At 41.7% G+C, this 19013-nt stretch overlaps 2 protein-coding genes across 4 annotated transcripts; one reads left to right on the top strand and one right to left on the bottom strand.

Moving 5' to 3' along the window:
• Window positions 1-387: 387 nt before the first annotated feature.
• Window positions 388-7479, top strand: LOC5520761 (L-asparaginase). Its single transcript, XM_048729986.1, has 12 exons — window positions 388-645; window positions 738-876; window positions 1331-1568; window positions 1974-2184; window positions 2278-2390; window positions 2556-2741; window positions 3752-3865; window positions 4173-4292; window positions 4754-4849; window positions 5720-5896; window positions 6885-7058; window positions 7220-7479. The coding sequence occupies exons 1-12, from the start codon at window positions 564-566 to the stop codon at window positions 7409-7411; spliced, it is 1842 nt and encodes a 613-aa protein (XP_048585943.1). The 5' UTR covers window positions 388-563; the 3' UTR covers window positions 7412-7479.
• A 395-nt stretch (window positions 7480-7874) lies between these two features.
• LOC5520866 (monocarboxylate transporter 3) lies at window positions 7875-16455 on the bottom strand. Of its 3 annotated transcripts, XM_048729987.1 has the most exons (8): window positions 16292-16437; window positions 15601-16139; window positions 14254-14411; window positions 13739-13970; window positions 12370-13126; window positions 10568-10831; window positions 9162-9270; window positions 7875-8569 (listed from the first exon to the last, which is right to left on the bottom strand). In XM_048729987.1, the coding sequence occupies exons 2-8, from the start codon at window positions 15618-15620 to the stop codon at window positions 8352-8354; spliced, it is 1758 nt and encodes a 585-aa protein (XP_048585944.1). In that variant the 5' UTR covers window positions 15621-16139; window positions 16292-16437; the 3' UTR covers window positions 7875-8351. The 3 variants fall into 3 exon arrangements, with proteins under 3 accessions (XP_048585944.1, XP_032221637.2, XP_048585945.1); XM_032365746.2 differs by lacking the exon at window positions 15601-16139 and having other exon boundaries at window positions 16292-16455; XM_048729988.1 differs by lacking the exon at window positions 16292-16437 and having other exon boundaries at window positions 15601-16219.
• Between the last annotated feature and the right edge of the window lie 2558 nt (window positions 16456-19013).

Genomic DNA, 19013 nt, shown 5'->3' with positions numbered 1-19013 from the left:
TGTTATTGCTGTTATTATTTTGCCTTTGCGCATCCACACCACTGCTGCCCTTCATTGCCGGATTAGCTCGCTCTATTGGCAATTATAATATTTAAAGATAAAAAAAAACATATATCCTTTCATGAGGAGACATTTTTGTTGCTGGTTGTGTATTTATTTCTCTAATGCCTAGTGCACACTAACAACATAACGACATGGGCACACGTACTATGTTTAGCCAGACATAACGATATGGACATAATGACATAAAAGAAATGTTTTTTCTCTTATGTCGAAGATAAGAGTGAGTGCGCCCATGTCGTTATGTCGCTGGTGTGCACTAGGCATAATCGACTCAAATATGTAAAGTCGGTTTGCCTGTGGCAACGTCATAGTATACGCCCCCTATACACCCCCGCGAGATGAAAATGAGTAAATGTAGCGTCGGCCATATTTGCCTCGTGATGATCTGAAAAGGTGTAGGAACAGGTGACCAAGTATGATAAGTCAATTCACATGAGGAATTAGCGTAGGGTAGTTCTATTTCTCTGTCTAATGCTTTAACTTTTACGCGATTTACTATAATGGAAGAAATGGAGCCGAGAACAGCCCGCGTTCTCGTCTTGTATACTGGTGGAACTATCGGTATGGAAAAGACACAATCCGGTTAGTAATCCTTTGCTTGTAGTCTCAGTTGTGCTTTTTTTTTTAATCCACCGTAAATAATTTTGAGACTGAAGGAGTACTTTTGTTTGCAGGATATCAACCGAAGACCGGTTTTCTCCAAAAACAGATTAAACGCCTTCCCATGCTTTACGACGAAGTCTTCATGGCTACTAGGAAGAACCAACAACAGACACAATCCGAAAGTTTGGAGCTAGAAGAACTTGCTATGCCGTATGTTAATTTATACTAGGAATAATACTTCGAATGTAGAATTAATTACGTCCATACTTAAAAACTCATTAGCAAAGACGGTGGTGTTAATTGTTTTGCCTAGGCTCATCCTCAAAAAATTAAAATATCTTATTTTTACTATTCTATGGAAAGTTGATTCATTTATTTCCAAAACAAGCAATTTCGGTCATTAATTATTAAAAAATAGTCGTTGTCATAGCCTCAACAATATTCTCGAATTCTCTTAGCAACTAGGATCAGCCCACCTTAACAAGTGACGTTTTTTATTTTACTCCACGCAATTTAAATAATAACAGTTTTATTAGAGCTGATATTGCTGTGTCCTTCCAGACATGCCTATAATTTCAAAATATATACCCTAGCCATTAAAGTGCAATTAATTTTAGTTTTGGTATAGGCAAATTATATATTTTTTGTACTATTTTCCCTACAGGGTGTCTCCATATAATGTTCGAGTACTATACTACATTAAAGAGTATGTTCCGATCAAGGATTCATCAAACCTGATGATCGAAGACTGGGTTATGATGGCGCTTGACATTCAGAAGCACTATGATAGCTACAATGGATTTGTAGTTATTCATGGCACTGATACAATGGCTTATACTGCCTCAGCCCTCTCTTTTATGATGGAGAATCTTGGGAAGACAATCGTTTTAACTGGATCACAGGTAATTTAGTTCATGGGGGAGTTTGCATTGAAGAGAGGTACAAGAAGGTATCAGGTGGCAGGTGGCAGGCAGGGGTGCAAAGTAAATGGGGGGATCTGAAGATAATGTAATTTCCAGGGGGGGGGGGGGGCTTAGAAATCACCATTTTGTACTCCCCCTCAATACAGTCACATGAAGCATCCATTTCCGTCAGCTAATTCAAGTGTTTAACTGGGATAACCTTCATAATGAATACCATCAATAATGAATCAGTCTATTAATAATGTATGGCTATATTTCTTTAAAATAGACCTTTAAATTTTTAAATAGGCAATATGGAAGGCAAGCTTGCCACTAATAATCTTTCCTTCCTAATTTGCAAGTTCTTTTTTCTTCATATAAACTTTATGAATCTGTTTGTGATAGGTCCCAATTTATGAACAGCGAAATGATGGTCGGGACAACCTCCTAGGTGCGCTGATGATAGCAGGCCATTACATTATCCCTGAAGTTGGTCTCTACTTTGGTGGTTGTCTTTATAGAGGCAACAGAGCTACTAAGGTTGATGCTGGAAGTTTCAGTGCCTTTGACTCTCCAAACCTCCCTCCGTTGGTAACAATGACAGTCAAAATTGATGGTGAGATTTCAATCACTTTAAAATGATTGATTTGAAGTTTTAGATGGAGTTCAAACACAAAATGTATGATGAAGGGTGTTCATTTTTTCACAGTGCAATGGGATGCAATTTTCAGATGTAACAATACCACGAGCTTCACTGTTCACACAAAAATGAATCCCAATATCGGTCTGCTTAGGCTCTTTCCTGGAATTACTGCCGTGACTGTAAGTAAATAAACGTATAGTGTATATCTGTTTCTGTCATATCTATTTTTTTAAGGCAAGTCATTTTTGCAGCCCTCCCTTTACTGCCATCAAATAATTCAGTGGCAAATTGTAGACCAGCCTCTGTATATCTGCTACTGTCAGAACTGAATTTTTGTTTTATAGGTTAAGTCATTTTTGCAGCCACCTATGCAAGGAGTTGTGCTGCAAACTTATGGTGCCGGAAATGCCCCAAACAATCGCAGTGACCTGATCAATGAGATTAAACAGGCAACCGACAGAGGTGTTATTATTGTGAACTGTACTCAATGTATCCACGGGCCAGTAGTGGATGCCTATGCTACAGGAAGGGTGAGTAATGCTATCCATAGAGCTTTGTATACACCTGGTGGGAGCTTTGTATAGACTTATTTAAAACATAATGCCAGTTGGAACAGCGAATAAGTGGAGACCATGGGTCTCAACTTCTAACAAATGCACACAAGAAATGTGAGGCTCAGGGATCACCGGAGATTATTTATCATCTTTATCCTTGCAAATAATTGGTACCCACAAGCACCTTTTGTCTCAGAACTTCATTTGATATTTGCTATTTACTGTTTGCATCAACAATGTTTTCTAAAAGAAGTGTAAAATAATTGCTGTATACACTAGGTATTCTTGTTTAATATGATACTGGCAGGCCAAAGTTTTTTCCAAGTCACACTTCTGCAGCTAGTTTTTAGGTTAACAATTCAAAGTTTAGTCACAAATATTAAACTTGGTTTGGCTGTGTAACATACAGTTCTAATCAATAGACACTTGCTGGTGATCTCATGTGCTTTCTGCAGCTGGGATATGGGGGTACAGGCCCGTACCCAGGGGGGTGCAGGGGGTGCGAACGCACCCCCACAACAGCTGAAAGTCCACTTGGTTCACAATAGACGTGCTATTTGTAGGCAATACTATAAAGCATAAGCTAGATCACTCTGGTATGTCATTAATCCATAAGTCAGACTTTATTTGTAGCCAAATCCAACAATAAACATCCTGTGGAGATACTGCAAAGGCATAAAAAATCCCTTTGTGTTCTGATTTTTATCAGAAAACTCCCTCCCTCCCCCTCAACACAATATACACACATACCTCTCCCCCAGAAAAATAAGGTCCACTTTTTCAGATTTCTCACCCCCCCCCCCAAGAAAAATCCTGGGTACGGGTCTGTTTTTATAAACTTTTTTTGTAATGTGAGGGACATTTATTTTGCAGATTTGCAGAGTTTCGGCTGAATTTTCTTTGGGCACATTTTGAAAGATCCAGTTGCCAAGGCAACCATTTAGTAGCCAATTTTTAGCTCTACTAGATACTGTTGTTTTTTGCAGACTCTGATTGATGCCGGTGTGGTCCCAGGCTCTGACATGACCCCAGAGGCCGCCCTTACCAAGCTATCCTATGTTCTAGGTCATGATCACCTTACAGTTAAAGAGCGGCAAGAGGTTTGGAAATCTAACTATCTTATGTTTTTATGGATATTATTTCGTGTGTGTAGTTTGGAAAATGACAAAACTGTAAAATCATCAAGTTTAAGCATAATAAATCGAAAAAAATTTATTGTGAAATGAATCACATTACTTCGATGGGTTATAACCAGATATACTAAAGCGGGTAGTGGTTATGACGTGTGCTGTAGTCTTCACTCTGATTCCTAGTGCTAGCAGTAAATGACTAACATTATTGTAACACTTAAGATCATCTTGTTCCCTGTGAATATTGTGCATGTTTACTAAGCTTGTTTTTGTGTAGTTGATGAGACGGAACTTGCGAGGTGAGCTGAAGGTGGCACAATCGCAGGAGCAGTTTTCCCTGAAAGACAGCGAGTTCATTGAAGCGGTTGCCTGCTCCCTTCACATAGGCTCAAGTGAGGTACAGTACGTCCCTCTTATGCATCTTTGATTAGGCTACTACCTTATTCTGCTTAATTTTCGCGGGTACTTAAATCCGAGAAAAGAAGTGACATTGAACTTCGTATATCCCAAATATATATCACAAATATATACCAATTTTCTCCTCTTTCGCGAAATTAAAGACTCGCGGAATATGCTGAGAAAATTTTCACGAAATTTAAGCCCTGCTAAAATAAAGAAGAATAAGGTAAAGACACAGTGAGTTCATTGAAGCGGTCACCTGCTCAAGTATTGTTTTTTTGACTTACTGAAAGCAACCGTTGTGTTACTGTCTGAATGAAAGGACGTGTTTTTTTTTATACATTTTACCAGGGCTTACAATTAACCACACGAGCAACTAACTATTTCTTCCAAACACGATTAAATAAACATGCCCACTTGTGCTATGCACTCTCATATCGCCGTATTTTATCAAACTAGGAAATGAGATACATTCGTCGGGCGCTTTTACCAGTTCTTATGTGCTGCGCTTCAAGTTCCGGAAGTGTTCAAACCCTTCAGAAACTGCTGGACCAGGTATGGCCATGGGTAGATCTTGACTAAAGAAAGGGAGAGGCTGGTAGACAAGTTAGAAACTGGACATCAAAGGGGGCGGATAATACAAATAATCTTTCAGAAATAATTTAAATGGGGGTTTGTGTAGCCACCCAACCCATCCCTGGATCCGCCCTTAATGACGGATCGTGACGTTGTCAAATGTAGCGCGCGTGGCATTGTGGGGCCTAGCCCTCGCTGTTGTACGAGGCCGTCTTTTTAAACAGGTGGCGATGTTGGAAGTTCAAATGAAAGCTCGGTCTTGTGTGACCATCCAGCGTGCAAGCTGTGCAGATTTCGTCATGTTAGTTCCATCGCACCGTTTATTGAAATAGGGGAGATACTGAGAAAAGAGGAGAGAGCCAATAGGGAGGGCGGGCGGCAATTTTTTAAGTAGGATATAAAACTCAGACAGTAGAAAAGGGAGGGGGGGGCTACAATAAATGCTTGTTTGAATAAATTTCATCTACCCCCTCTCCCTGGTAAATTAATTAACGGTTGAAGCAGTCACAGTGTGAAAACACCTATTTCAACATATGTTGTCAGCGCAAATAGAGAATTCCATGGATCTTGTTATATTCCTACTATGCAGGAAAATGTGAATAACTCATGCGATTAGCTTATCTTTATTCTTAGGGATAACCATACCTAGAAGCAGCTATTAGTTTTAGAACTACCATTCGCTGTTCTATTTGACTGACAGCGTTTTTTTAAAATAGGTGAATACATGGTTGAATGCTTGAAAAGCAGCATACAGTATAAACGTTTTATGGTTTTATACGTTACCTTTAATACCCTGCAGCGAAAGCTCTTTACTTTCTAATGCATTCTTATTCTTGCAATTCCGTGTAGGGCGCTGATCCTAACGGTAATATCAACTACGATGGTCGCACGCCTCTGCATATCGCCTGCTTGAACGGCAACCTAGAGATAGCGCGTTTTCTACTGCAGCACGGCGCGTCTGTCCACGTGAGAGACCGCTTTAACAGAAGTCCGCTGGAGGACGCGATCAAGTTCAGGCATCAGAAGGTACGTGTCACGGTCAGCGGAACCCCTACAGTGCATGCGCTAAACTCTTGACTTACAACGCATGCGCTAAACTCTTGACTTACAACGCATGCGCTTAACTCTTGGCTTACAACGCATGCGCTAAACTCTTGACTTACAACGCATGCGCTAAACTCTTGGCTTACAACGCATGCGCTTAACTCTTGGCTTACAACGCATGCGCTAAACTCTTGACTTACAACGCATGCGATAAACTCTGGACTTACAACGCATGCGCTTAACTCTTGGCTTACAACGCATGCGCTAAACTCTGGACTTACAACGCATGCGCTAAACTCTTGACTTACAACGCATGCGCTTAACTCTTGGCTTACAACGCATGCGCTAAACTCTTGACTTACAACGCATGCGCTAAACTCTTGGCTTACAACGCATGCGCTTAACTCTTGGCTTACAACGCATGCGCTAAACTCTTGACTTACAACGCATGCGATAAACTCTGGACTTACAACGCATGCGCTTAACTCTTGGCTTACAACGCATGCGCTAAACTCTGGACTTACAACGCATGCGATAAACTCTGGACTTACAACGCATGCGCTAAACTCTGGACTTACAACGCATGCGCTTAACTCTTGACTTACAACGCATGCGCTTAACTCTTGACTTACAACGCATGCGCTTAACTCTTGACTTACAACGCATGCGCTTAACTCTTGACTTACAACGCATGCGATAAACTCTGGACTTACAACGCATGCGATAAACTCTGGACTTACAACGCATGCGCTTAACTCTTGACTTACAACGCATGCGCTTAACTCTTGACTTACAACGCATGCGCTAAACTCTGGACTTACAACGCATGCGCTAAACTCTGGACTTACAACGCATGCGCTTAACTCTTGACTTACAACGCATGCGCTTAACTCTTGACTTACAACGCATGCGCTAAACTCTTGACCTACTGCGCATGCGCTAAACTCTTGAAAATCTCTTTTTGTCACAGGTTGTTGAGCTACTGGTGGAGACTGGGGCCACTTTGGGCCGAAGCACGTCTGAAATAGCGGCCGAAGTGTGCTGCCTGGCAGCAAAAAACCGAGTCGACGATCTACGCTTATGGGGTACCGCGTCCGCTGACCTGAACGGTGTTGACTACGACGGGCGCACGCCGTTACACGTGGTGAGTACAATGCCTAGAAGGTGAAGTTGTTTTCCTTCGACCGCCGTTTTCAGGTGGTTTTGCCTGATCTCTGCATATCACAGCAGTAACGCGATGTAGAATGCGACATCTTTGACATTCATGTATTTTTTTTTCATATATTTGATCGGTTGTTCTCACAGGCCGTGTCACGCAACAACGTGGAGGCTGTTGAATACCTGTTGAGCTCTGGCGTCGACACCAGCCAGCGTGACATATTTGGGAACACTGCCCTCGATAACGCCAAGATAAACCAGTTTGAAAACATTTTGAACCTGTTTGACGAACACTCACGCCGCGTTAGGGTTCAAGAAAGAATAGAAGAGGCAGGCTAGGGAAATATAGGAACAAGAAAGAAGTGGAATAGTGAAGAATGAGACAAAAACGAAATGGTTTATCCGGATTGCGTGTCTTTTTTTTATATTTCTGTTTTGAATTTGTTCCGGCTCTCGTCATTTTCAAAAAGATAACATCTTTTGTAGTATTTAATGTGTTAGGCATAGAATCAAACCTTTGTTGTTTCAGATAATATTATATAGAATAATATTATAGTATCTCAAGGGGATTTAGTTTGTTCCTCAGGCGTGTTCCCAGGATTGGCTGAGGAAGTGGGGGGGGGGGGGGGGGGGGTAGCGCAGTTATACGTATTTTCTGGAAAAAGCCTAGTAATTGAAAATTCCTTAATAAGAATTGTCCCACTTTTTGGCCGCCAAGGGGGGGGGGGGGGGGGGTGTGCGCGTACCTCCTGTGTACTCGTCAAATCAGCGCATTAAAAAAAGTTTTTAAGATGGATAGAATGGGGTGTCCATTTTTACTAAGCCTGTATAGTAGAAATTAGGAAACTATTCGAGAGGTTAGACTATTCACAGAAGGAGTCTAGTGATTTCGCGCAAACTGCTTCCGTTGGATATACCTGTTTTAGACAGTTTGTAGCAAATAGTGGAAATATATTGGGTGTAATAATCATGCGAGGCAAAAAGGTAAACAACTTTTTAAAGCAAAGGATAATAATAATAAATAATCAATTTTATTTATATTTTTCTTATTTATATAGGAATTCATTATTGCAGGATGGATATAAATACCAATATGCAAAACACTTGCACTTGCAAAATGATGTAAAAAATGATGTAGCTTTTTAACGAATAAAGTTTTGGGTTTTATTCGCAGTGTTATTAATAATGCCCATAATGCTTTGCTTTCTATTGTATAACCACATTACCCATGATTCTATGAGAGTTCTTTTCGCGCCCTTCTGCTACAACCCTTCTACACTTATTGCCAGGTCGCTAAGCATAATGTTGATCCACTTACGGGATCTGCCAGACGACCACCAATCACAACCATCCTTTTCTCAATGACGTCACTCAGAGGCTTGGCTTTTCGCCGCTCGATTAGGACAAGAAGGAATGGTAGTAAGGAAGCAGAAATGATCAAACCGCCAGCGATATAAAAAGACACCACATACGAGCCAAGCGAGTCCGCTATCAGACCTGTCATAAGAAAGGTAAAAAATGCTATCAGACCTGTGCCATAGGAAAGGCAGAACAAATTGCTACCAGACCTGTACCATAGAAATGTAAAAACCGCTTTAAGACTGGCTGTAAGGTAGCAGAAATGGGGTTGGCTAAAAGTTCATTATAGGCTTCTGCCATAACGGCGATTGAAGTCAGTCCCCCAATCCCACCATTCCACGGCCCATCTTATATTTAAGCGCCCCTTTTGCAAAAAAAAAAAAAAAGAATGCCATCACGGCGATTAAAGAAACTCCCAATCCCACCATCCCTTCGGCCCATCCTAAATTTAAGCGTCCCTTTCGCGAAAAAAAGATGCAATGCGGCCATTTCCTGTGAGTGTCGGGCTTGCCATCACGGCGATTAAAGAAACTCCCAATCCCACCATCCCTTCGGCCCATCCTAAATTTAAGCGCCCCTTTCGCAAAAAAAAAAAAAAGATGCAATGCGGCAATGCGGTCGGGCTTGCCATTACGGGGATTGAAGACAGTCCCCCCCCATCCCATCATCACTCGGCCCATCCTATTTACAAACGCCCCTTTCGCAAAAAAAAATGCAAAGCGGCCATTACCTGCGAGTGGGGGGCTTGCCATCACGGCGATGGAGTTTACGGTCAGACCCCACGTGAAGGCCATGGACGCCTTGCTTTTATCTCCCATGCATGTGAACCAAAACACGACCTGGGAATGAGACCGACAAGTAAAGCATAAGTTAGCAATTAAAGAGACGAAACATGTTCATGCTAAAACCTAAGCAACTTTGACCAGTCGTAACTGACTTAGCTACATAAAGACTGATTTCGGTCTACCTGTGGTTCGACGGCGAGTTTTTATTTCAAGTTTTGGTCACATAAGTGTTAGGGACGATATGTGTCGGATAGCAATCGAAAAATCATTCTTAATAAGCCAAAATCTCTAGAGCAAAGATTCGAACATGCAAGCCTTGGCGAAATATCAGAGCGATTAAACCGGCCACAAAAAAAAAGAAACACCGAGCAGGAGAGAAACTGATACATCCCATATCTAAAATGATCGACCCCAAGCGGTTAGCATGGCCCGCTTTCTGTGTACTCGCCATTTCGATGCCTTATTAGCCGGTCAGGGTAAACTACCCGCTATTCAGACCAAGTAAAAATCAAGAGTTAAAGGAGCAAAACAATATTTGGTCAAATCCATAGCCAAACCCCGAAAAATTAAATTAAGGAAAGCAGGTAATCTTGCCAAGAAAAACAACCTAACATTTAATACATGTTTTCTACCAACAAATTCTCTCCGGCTCTCCCTTCACCTGCTCCCATTAAATAAACATCCATAGTAATATATTTTCGCCATATGCTTTTAAAATGTCATACGAAGGGGCCCGGGCAGAGCAATGCTATGTTATTTTCACAGCAAAAATCAATTATCGCTCTCAGCCGTTCCTTGGCGCCGGCGGTCATATTTAAAATCTCATAAAGGACATTCTTGTGTGTCGTGCGGTTTAAAGTGCACTTCTGGCGGTTTAATGAGCATTAGCTTGTTTAATGATTGACACAGAATTCAGCACACCTTTAAAATTTACCCGGGGGGGGGGGGGGGTACTCAGCCTAAGTTTGGGTATAGGGGTGCCGCTGGGGGTTTTGCAACCTGGCCCTGTTAAGGACAAAAATTCTGAAAAACCATACCCTGTTAAGGACAACACTCTTGAGTTAAGGATCCTGTTTAGGACAAAACCCTCAATTTTAGGACCCTGTCAGCACGTGAGAGCAAGCAAGGCGATCAGATCGGCGGCGGGATCAGCGGTTACGAGTTTTAGCAAGGCAACCAAATCGGTACCCTGTTTAGGACAGCCATGCTTAAAATTATGTACCCTGTTTAGGACAGAGAGGCCTGAAATATATACCCTGTTTAGGACAGAGAGGTAAAAAGCCATACCATATATCATTCTAATTGAAGATACCAACAATTATGATACGAGGAATAATGAAAGGTACTGCACCTGCGCAATAATAGCACCCCCTTGACCACACCCATAAAAGGCAGAAAGCACCGCAAGGTGAACATATCCACGAGACTGCGTCATCAGAATGATACTCGTTCCCGCCAATAAGGAAAATATCTGTAGCGTCAGCCGGGGAGATAACCAGCGCCTGTTCATGATCTGTCCAGCAATAAGACGAGCGATCACTCCGGTTACTCCTCGGAAGATAAGCATTTGGGAAGCCTGTGCGCTTGGAATGTCCAGATCACGTGCAAACTTTACCTGGTAAATTTTTAATAGAAGGTTGATTGAATGATTAAAAGATCTAGTGAAACAAACAACTAATGCGGATTAGGGGAAACAGACATAGACCTTAAAGCCGCATTGTCACCAGTTTACTTCCGGATGTCCGACGGAAACCTCAACCATTAAAAGACAAAAGAATCTATTAAAATCTGAGTTATTAAACAGGCCATCCGCTCTAAATTATCAATCACATTCTCAAAGAAACTTCCAATAGACACAATGCTTTCAATATTTTGAAATATTTTTGTCGCGTTTTCCGTTAAAAACCATCGGAGATTGTTACATAATCGGCCGGAAGTAAACTGGTGACAATGCGGCTTTAAACATAACCAGAGACTCGCACTTTGTCTTGGTCATCAAGAACTTAACAATAACCACTACACAACATTATTAGAGAGAAATATGTATATGGAAAGGTATAGAGTTATTTCAGAAGATTGCCCCTTTTTCCAACCCGTATTTTATATCAAAAGCCTCTACAACCATCACAACACATGCACCCATATATTCCCTTCCTTTCGTATCCGTATTTAATATAAAAGGCCTCTACAACCATCACAACACATGCACCCATATATTCCCTTCCTTTCGTATCCGTATTTAATATAAAAGGCCTCTACAATCACCACAACACACGCATCCATATATTCCCTTGCTTTCGAATCCGTATTTAATATAAAAGGCCTCTACAACCAACACAACACATGCACCCATATATTCCCTTCCTTTCGTATCCGTATTTAATATAAAAGGCCTCTACAACCAACACAACACATGCACCCATGTATTCCCTTCCTTTCGTATCCGTATTTAATATAAAAGGCCTCTACAATCACCACAACACACGCATCCATATATTCCCTTCCTTTCGTATCCGTATTTAATATAAAAGGCCTCTACAACCAACACAACACATGCACCCATGTATTCCCTTCCTTTCGTATCCGTATTTAATATAAAAGGCCTCTACAATCACCACAACACACGCATCCATATATTCCCTTCCTTTCGAATCCGTATTTTATATCTAAAGCCTTCACAACTACCAGTACTCCCCCCCATATAATCCACCCCTTCTTTTTAATATAACATAGACATGTTTAGTATGTACTCTCCAACTGGCCCCACTTCATATACAGTTGATTGACAAAACGTTGTCGCCAACATGCTTTGCGATTACGCGACAAGTCCGCATGTTTGCATAGGTAAAAACCACTGAAGCGCCTAGCTCCAAATATTAGCCACAGCATAACTTCAGAAGCGATAGCGGTGGCTAATATATGCAGCTAGGAGCTTATGTGTTTTTTACCCATGCTTACATGCGGGCTTGTCGCGTAATTGCGAAGCCGGTTGACGACAACGTTTTGTCTATCTACTCTATAGTTTCATCCATCGCCACAACGCACTACATCTGCTCCTATGCCACTCCTATCGATTTCTTGCACCTCCCCTATACCAGGTAAGGATGGGTGTCCGTCCGGTGGGGTCAGAGAGTGAAGGGAGATTCTACTCACCAAGTGGAATATAGGAACCATCATACCAAGATTGATTAAAACGATGCAGATAGTACTTAGGGAGTATGTCGGGTCAAGCCACACAGAGCAGTCAATACATCTCTTAGATGGAAGCTTTTTAGTCCCTGGCTTAACCGCCAACTCTTCCTTCCCGACCTCCAAGGATACCTCGTGGTTCAAACCCGTCCCACCGTTTATTTGACGAAATTGATCATCGTGTTCTTTAGTTAGGTTATTGGAATCTAATGTTTGTTTTGGTGAATTTTCTTTTGATGATTGATTTTGGCTTCTCACTTCGGAGCCAAGATGGATCATGTCTTTAATTCTCAAGTTACTGTCACAATTCATTTCTTTCACACCATTCATTTTTGTCCCAAATCGATCTTCTTGAGTCACACAGTTTATCTTTTCAAAGTCGATCTGTTCATAGATAACCTCGTCTTTATGATTACTTATCATTATTTCAATCTGATCCTTCGTCTTCATTACTCCTTCATTCTCTTTTTCTCCCCTTGTTTCTTCATCTCTTCCATTCATCCCTTGATTTTCTTCTGTTTCATCGTTTTCTACGTTCGGTTCGTATGTTAACAGCAGTAATCCAGTAACAAACATCAAGCCGCTAAGAATCCTTAGAGTATCTCGCCACCCTTTCCACGCCACGAGCGCCTCCACTGACGGCGCCATCCCCAACAGCATCACCCCTCCACCAGTCATAGTTATGCTCTGGGCGTTGGAGAACTGGTTTTTGAAGTACTCTCTGAAAATATTAAAACCAAATCAATGAATTTTAGGAGCTATACTTGATTACTGAATTACGAGAGCGCAGATCGCAGACGCCACGCCACGAGTCACCATACGTCTGACGTGGAGTGGTCAAGTTTTACCTGGGATCTGATCTACTCGTAGGTCTAGACGACTTCATGTGGCATGAATTATGTATGTTAATTAACATAAACTATCTATTTCGTATATATATTCGGAACGGATCGTATTTTAATGCGGCATTGTCATCATTTTTTTCCGATGGGCCGACCGAACTTCAACCGACAAGAGACAAAAGAATCTTTTAGAATCCGCGCTATTTAACAGGCCATCCGCTCCAAATTATCAGTCACATGCTCGAAACAAAACATTCAAAATATTTCACTGTTTATACATTTTTAAATTTTTTTTCGCGTTTTTCGTTAAAAATCATCGGATATTGTTACGTAATCGACCGAAATTATACTGTTGACATTGCAGCTTCATAGCTTATCTTTTAAATTGTAAGGCTTGGTTACATGCGCTATATAAATACTTATCATCATTTCCATCGTCATCATCATTATCATCTGCGCATCTTATAATATCGTGTAAATATCGATCTCACCTGATGACGATAAGACACGTGTTTAGCACGCCACCGCTAAACATCCCATACATCAACCCGAAAGAAACGAACATTTGGTTCAAATCCGTCACGAACGACGTCACAAGCACCGATAGCACGCAGCCACCCCACGATGCCATGGCAACCGGCCGCCGACCAAAGCGGTCACTCAGTTTGACAAATACCACTCCTGTGAGGTTTGTTAATGAGAAGGCAATCGATCCTACCAGCGCTGTAATAAGGTCAGTGTTAGAAAAGCAGTGACGAAACAAGATATTTTAAATTCACTTTTCACTTGTAAAAAGTTGTTTAATCCAGTTCCTTTGGCGGATACGATTTTTTTTTCTAAAAACAAACTCGCACAAACTATCACCGTAATCACGCACTCCAAGGATGTCAAGGATTTATATGCGCGCAGGGCCATTTCTTTTTAAATAAAATAAAAAAAAGACCATTTTTGTGAGGGAAAAAAGGGAACGATTTCAGGTTTGATCAAAGGGGCCATTAAAAAATACCTGTTCTGCCCTTGGACTCGTTGAAGTACTCGACTAGCACTGGCAACAACACAGCATAGCTCTGACCGACAGCAAACAATATCCCAACACACATGAAGGATGCAAAACAAACAAGCCACGCCCACCTGCCGTCACGTGGGTGCCGAGGTCGAAGGGAACTGGAATCGAAAAAAATAATAATAAATCAGGTTCGCGCTGGGGCGGGGCATGCTTTTAACACGATCCTTCAAATGAAGCGACCAAAAACTGACATCAGTCGCTGTTTTCACTTAAAGGTCTCGCGTACAGGAGTTGACGTTTTCTTGATAACATAAGTCATGTATCAAATTATATCAATGGGTTTGCTCTTCTTCCTTGGTTTTCCTAAAAATGTGACAGTTTATCGCGTTAACCGCACAGTACTAATGAGTTTTTGCGTACTCACCGCCGACAGTGGATAGTATTCGGCTTTAAGAGACAGTATACCATTACTTGGAATGTGAAAAAGGGTGAGGGAATAGAACTTAAACTTGCATAGTAGAACTTAAAGCAGCAATCGCACTAGTTTACTTCCGGAGGGCCGACGGAAACCTCAACATACAAAAGAATTTATTAAAATCGGGGCTCGCAAGTGCTCGCCAAAGACCATTCGGGGGCCCTTAGTCAAGGGCGTAGCCAGGGGGTGGCCCAGGCCCCCCTCTAGCAGCCAACGATACAGTACGAGACATTATATAAAATACAGGAGAAAATGCCTCGAAAGGGCCTTTTTGGGCCCCCTCCTGTTAAAAATCTTGGCTACACCGCTGTATGTTCAGCGTTGCAGAAGCCGCGAAGACATAGTAAAAGGGAAGTCAAGGTATGAGAAACAAAGGAAACTTTAACGAGAGCTTTTTGGTAACGAATGGAGTTGCGTGACAACAGACCCCCTGTCACGCGACCTCAAGGGTCAAATTTATTTGCAGTAAGGTAATAAAGGAATATTGTTCTAGTCGCAGTAAGAGTCATCATCGAAGTTTTTTTATGTGTAAGTTATACCTACATCTTCTATATTAGGTTAAGATACTCATGAAAAAAGCCATTGAACAGAACTGTGGGTAAATTATCGTAAGTTAATGTCAAACTCTCAATAACGCTTGTTTGTGGAGACTATTACTTATAAACGACGTTATTAGAGTAACAGGAAAAGGGGCAGAAATCTACCTGCTTCGGCTTATAATCAGATCTACCCTTCATTGCCCATAACAAAGCTGTTTTCAAAACAATCCATTTGGTTTGCATTACGCGCATACGACTCTCTTGTGTTTCTACTCTCAACAACATAACTTGAGAATTGTTGTTTCCCTGCTTGTAAACCAAGTTCTTACAAACCTTGTTCGGCAGTCAAACATGACTTTCCTCTTTGCTTTGCGTTATTCTGAGTCGGTCTATCTGCTAGTGCATAACGAGCTCTGTAAACTGGATGGTGTTCCCCGCTGGTGCCCTTTGGTCTGATGGGCTTCAGCAATTCTCTACACTACTAGGGCGTCTTTTATACAACAGCGTTCGCACTGTTAGACCACACGGTAAGGCTTTATAACTGAGATTATATCCAACTGCTCCAACGTGGAGGCAAGGAAAAGTTATTATTTAACATCATCACCACCCACTTAAATTTCCGATGAATATCATGCTCCTTGGTGCCCCACATCCTGTTGTTACATACTGACCAAGGTTCTTGTCTTTGGGTATTTGCTATCTTTGTGTCAGCTTTCTATCGAGCTCCATACGTTTGTAGAAGACTTCATCCATGTTTGTCATGCTTTTCAAGCTGCGTGATATATCTGACATTGGCCATGTCACCTGGGTGCCAGTCTTTAGACTATTTTCACGATTTTGCTTTTATTAACGTTTTGGCGGTGTCATTTGACCTTTGGAAGACAAGAGCCAATTTTGGAATTGACACCGATGTTTTGTAGTAAAACAATCAAGTAGGGGAATAAAAACCAATAAATGGGACTATGACCGGGAAAGGTAGAGGGTGGGAAAAGGTGGCTATTAACCTAAAATAACAAGTTCTCACCTCCATCTGTTTATGAAATCGGCCCTGGGCTCGGATAACCCAGCGGACATCCCGTAATCTCGACCACTCCTCCCCACGGGCTAGAGCCAACTTCCCGGTTATTAAGTTAAAACTTTAACTACGGATCCTCTGTATCGCGGAAATACTTTCAAAACGCCTCAAGTGTTTTTTCCTCTTCGTCACTGCGGAAGCTAAACTGATACGTGATGCACTGCTTAATCTTAAATGACAAAGTAATTCAAAGCTGACTGTTTTTGGAAGGGATTTATTTTAGGGGCGTACGGTCAACGAAAACCAGTGCACAGCATGTAGTAGTACACGAGAAGCATAGCAGAACATGGCTAGCATAAGGCCCAAGGTGAAGAGATGAGACATCCAAATTAATAACAACTTCTAAAGAACGATTTTATGATGAGGTGTTCTACGACTTCCAGATGTCATGGCGCTCCCTCATTTGGTCACTTATCATCTTTTTTATGTACACAGAGACATATTTGAACGAGAAAGAAAGCCATGATATCCTAGAGCTCCCCCAAATACGCAACATTCTAAATTTATGGCCATTTATTGCTTTTTTCGTCATCCCTTTTTATTTCCCGAGAGACGGCGTCATTTTTTCCATAGAAAAAGTAATCCAATTTTTTTCGATTGCAATGTTTTAATATTGGCCATTTATCTTGATAATATTTGCCAAGAGACGGCGTCATTTTGTCCACAAAAGATGATCTAATTTCTCTCGATTGCAATGCTTTAAGATAACCCCATTCATAATATGTATGTTAATCAAAGCTTCCCTGAATAGTCCAAATAAAGTATGGATTATCTTATAAGCAGCAAAAAGCTCACAGCGAGACATGCTTTATTGTTTTGGTCACAAGTGACGGTGTACATATGGCCGTGACATTTAAACTATTTTTATCATGTATTATCATAAAGTGAGTTCTCTAGACTTTGCTATTAACTAGAGTAGAATTTGTGCTCCCCCACCCGTTCGTGACGCACACATTGCACGGGTGGCAGGCCCGTACCACGGAAGGGGGATGCGAACGCACCCTCCCAACAACGGCCGAAGGTCCACTTTCGTTTCTCAATAGACTGCTATTTGTAGACAAAACTATAAAGCATAAGCCAGATCACTCTGGTATGTAGTCAAATCCGACAATAAACGTCCCGTGGAGATACTGCAAAGGCATAAAAAATTCCCTTTTTGTTTTTTCGGGGGTGGTCAGATTTTTTATTAGAGAACTCACTCTCCCCCACACCCCCCCCCCCCGCCCATACTCCCCCCCCCTCCCCCCACACACCTACGGAAAAATTAGGTCCACTTTTTCGGATTTCGCAGCCCCTCCCCCCCCCCCCCCCAAGAAAAATTCTGGGTACTGGCCTGAGTGGGGAGGTCTAGCTGATAGTCCGAGTCCTGTTAAGGCCTTTCGCTGGGCTGGAGTTCGCGAACTCCAGCCCAGCGAAATACAGAGAAAAGAGGCCTCTGCTAGCAGGAAAGTTAAGGCCATGTTACCCGGGCAATTTTCAACTGCAACTGGCAACGATGATCGTTGCGCGCGTAATTGCCTCGTTGCCTTTTTGCAACTGGCAATGCAGCAAATTCTTGCGAAAAATCATTGAGAAAAGTATTGCAACAAATCGAGACAAGTTGCTGCGTGTGACATGGTTTGGCAACTGACATCGCAATGGGTTTTCGGAATGAACCAATCAGAGTTACAGTTTTCTGGCCGTATTTTGGCGAAGAGCTGCTGACATTTAGAATTTACAGCAGATATGTTGCATTGCGAAAAAAATATTGCGAGCGTGTGACATCCCTCTTCAACTGGCAATAATTTTTATTCGTCATCATTGCGTTGCCAGTTGCAGATGAGAATTGCCTCGTGTAACTTGGCCTTTAATCTGCCCGGTTTTGTTTGGGAAAAGTGCCAGAAGTTAATAAATTCAAAACTGACTTGGAAAAATTAGCATAAAATTCTAGCAAAACTATTTCGAAGGTTTATTGTTGTTGTAACACTGTCACGCGCGTGTGATGTTAATGTCGGCAATTAAGATTACTCGCGTGTTTAGTTAATTATCAGACAAAAATTTTAACGAAACTCATCAATTCAAAGCCGACGTTATTTTAATATAGTAATTAAAATTACTATAGCGCGGCGTATTCATTCTATTTTTGTGTATGGGGCAGTATAGAGGTCATGATGACGGCAAATCATATTCCCCCATAACCGTCTGCTTCCAGAGAGTTCCCGACAAAGAAGAAGACGGCGATAATACAGCAGCCTTATACCTAGGGGCAGTTGAGAGAGGGCATGGGGGAGGGGGGGGGAGGTGGAAGTGGGATGCCCAAATTAAAAAACTTAAGAAAATATTTGAGATATCTAAAAGTTTATTTTGTCTTCTCAAATGGCCTTACAGAGAACATCTACCAAATATTTTAGAGATAATCTAGCAGAACTAAGTAATCCCTATAGTCGTGACCTAATCCACCTCGACAGGTAGCTGACAGGTTGAAGGCTCACGGAAATGCCTTTGACCGTGGGAAGCGTTGAAAAAGGATTGATAAAAATTTTATCAGTTGATTAAAAAGGTTGATTGAGGTTTGTCTATGTTAGCTAAAGATGGAGTAGCGTGTTAGGGGGTTTAACCCTCCCCCTCCCCCCTTTTGGGCTGCTAGAAAGCTATATGTAACAAAAAAATAATTACCCTCTTCCCCTTTGTC

This window comes from Nematostella vectensis, chromosome 7 (assembly GCF_932526225.1).
Source record: "Nematostella vectensis chromosome 7, jaNemVect1.1, whole genome shotgun sequence".
NCBI classification, from domain to species: Eukaryota; Metazoa; Cnidaria; class Anthozoa; order Actiniaria; family Edwardsiidae; genus Nematostella; species Nematostella vectensis.
Note: the sequence above shows the minus strand (reverse complement) of the source record. Positions and strands in the feature narration are given on the sequence as shown.

Bases quoted from the DNA above. Each gene is read 5' to 3' on its own strand.
- LOC5520761 (XM_048729986.1), top strand. From the start codon at position 564: ATGGAAGAAATGGAGCCGAGAACAGCCCGCGTTCTCGTCTTGTATACT. The intron at 646-737 runs GTTAGTAATCCT...TTTTGTTTGCAG, and splicing joins TATGGAAAAGACACAATCCG to GATATCAACCGAAGACCGGT. The intron at 7,059-7,219 runs GTGAGTACAATG...TTGTTCTCACAG, and splicing joins GGCGCACGCCGTTACACGTG to GCCGTGTCACGCAACAACGT.
- LOC5520866 (XM_032365746.2), bottom strand. From the start codon at position 16,341: ATGTCCGCTGGGTTATCCGAGCCCAGGGCCGATTTCATAAACAGATGG. The intron at 13,127-13,738 runs GTGAGATCGATA...TAATATTTTCAG, and splicing joins ACGTGTCTTATCGTCATCAG to AGAGTACTTCAAAAACCAGT. The intron at 8,570-9,161 runs GTAATGGCCGCT...TTCTTATGACAG, and splicing joins GGCAAGCCCCCCACTCGCAG to GTCTGATAGCGGACTCGCTT.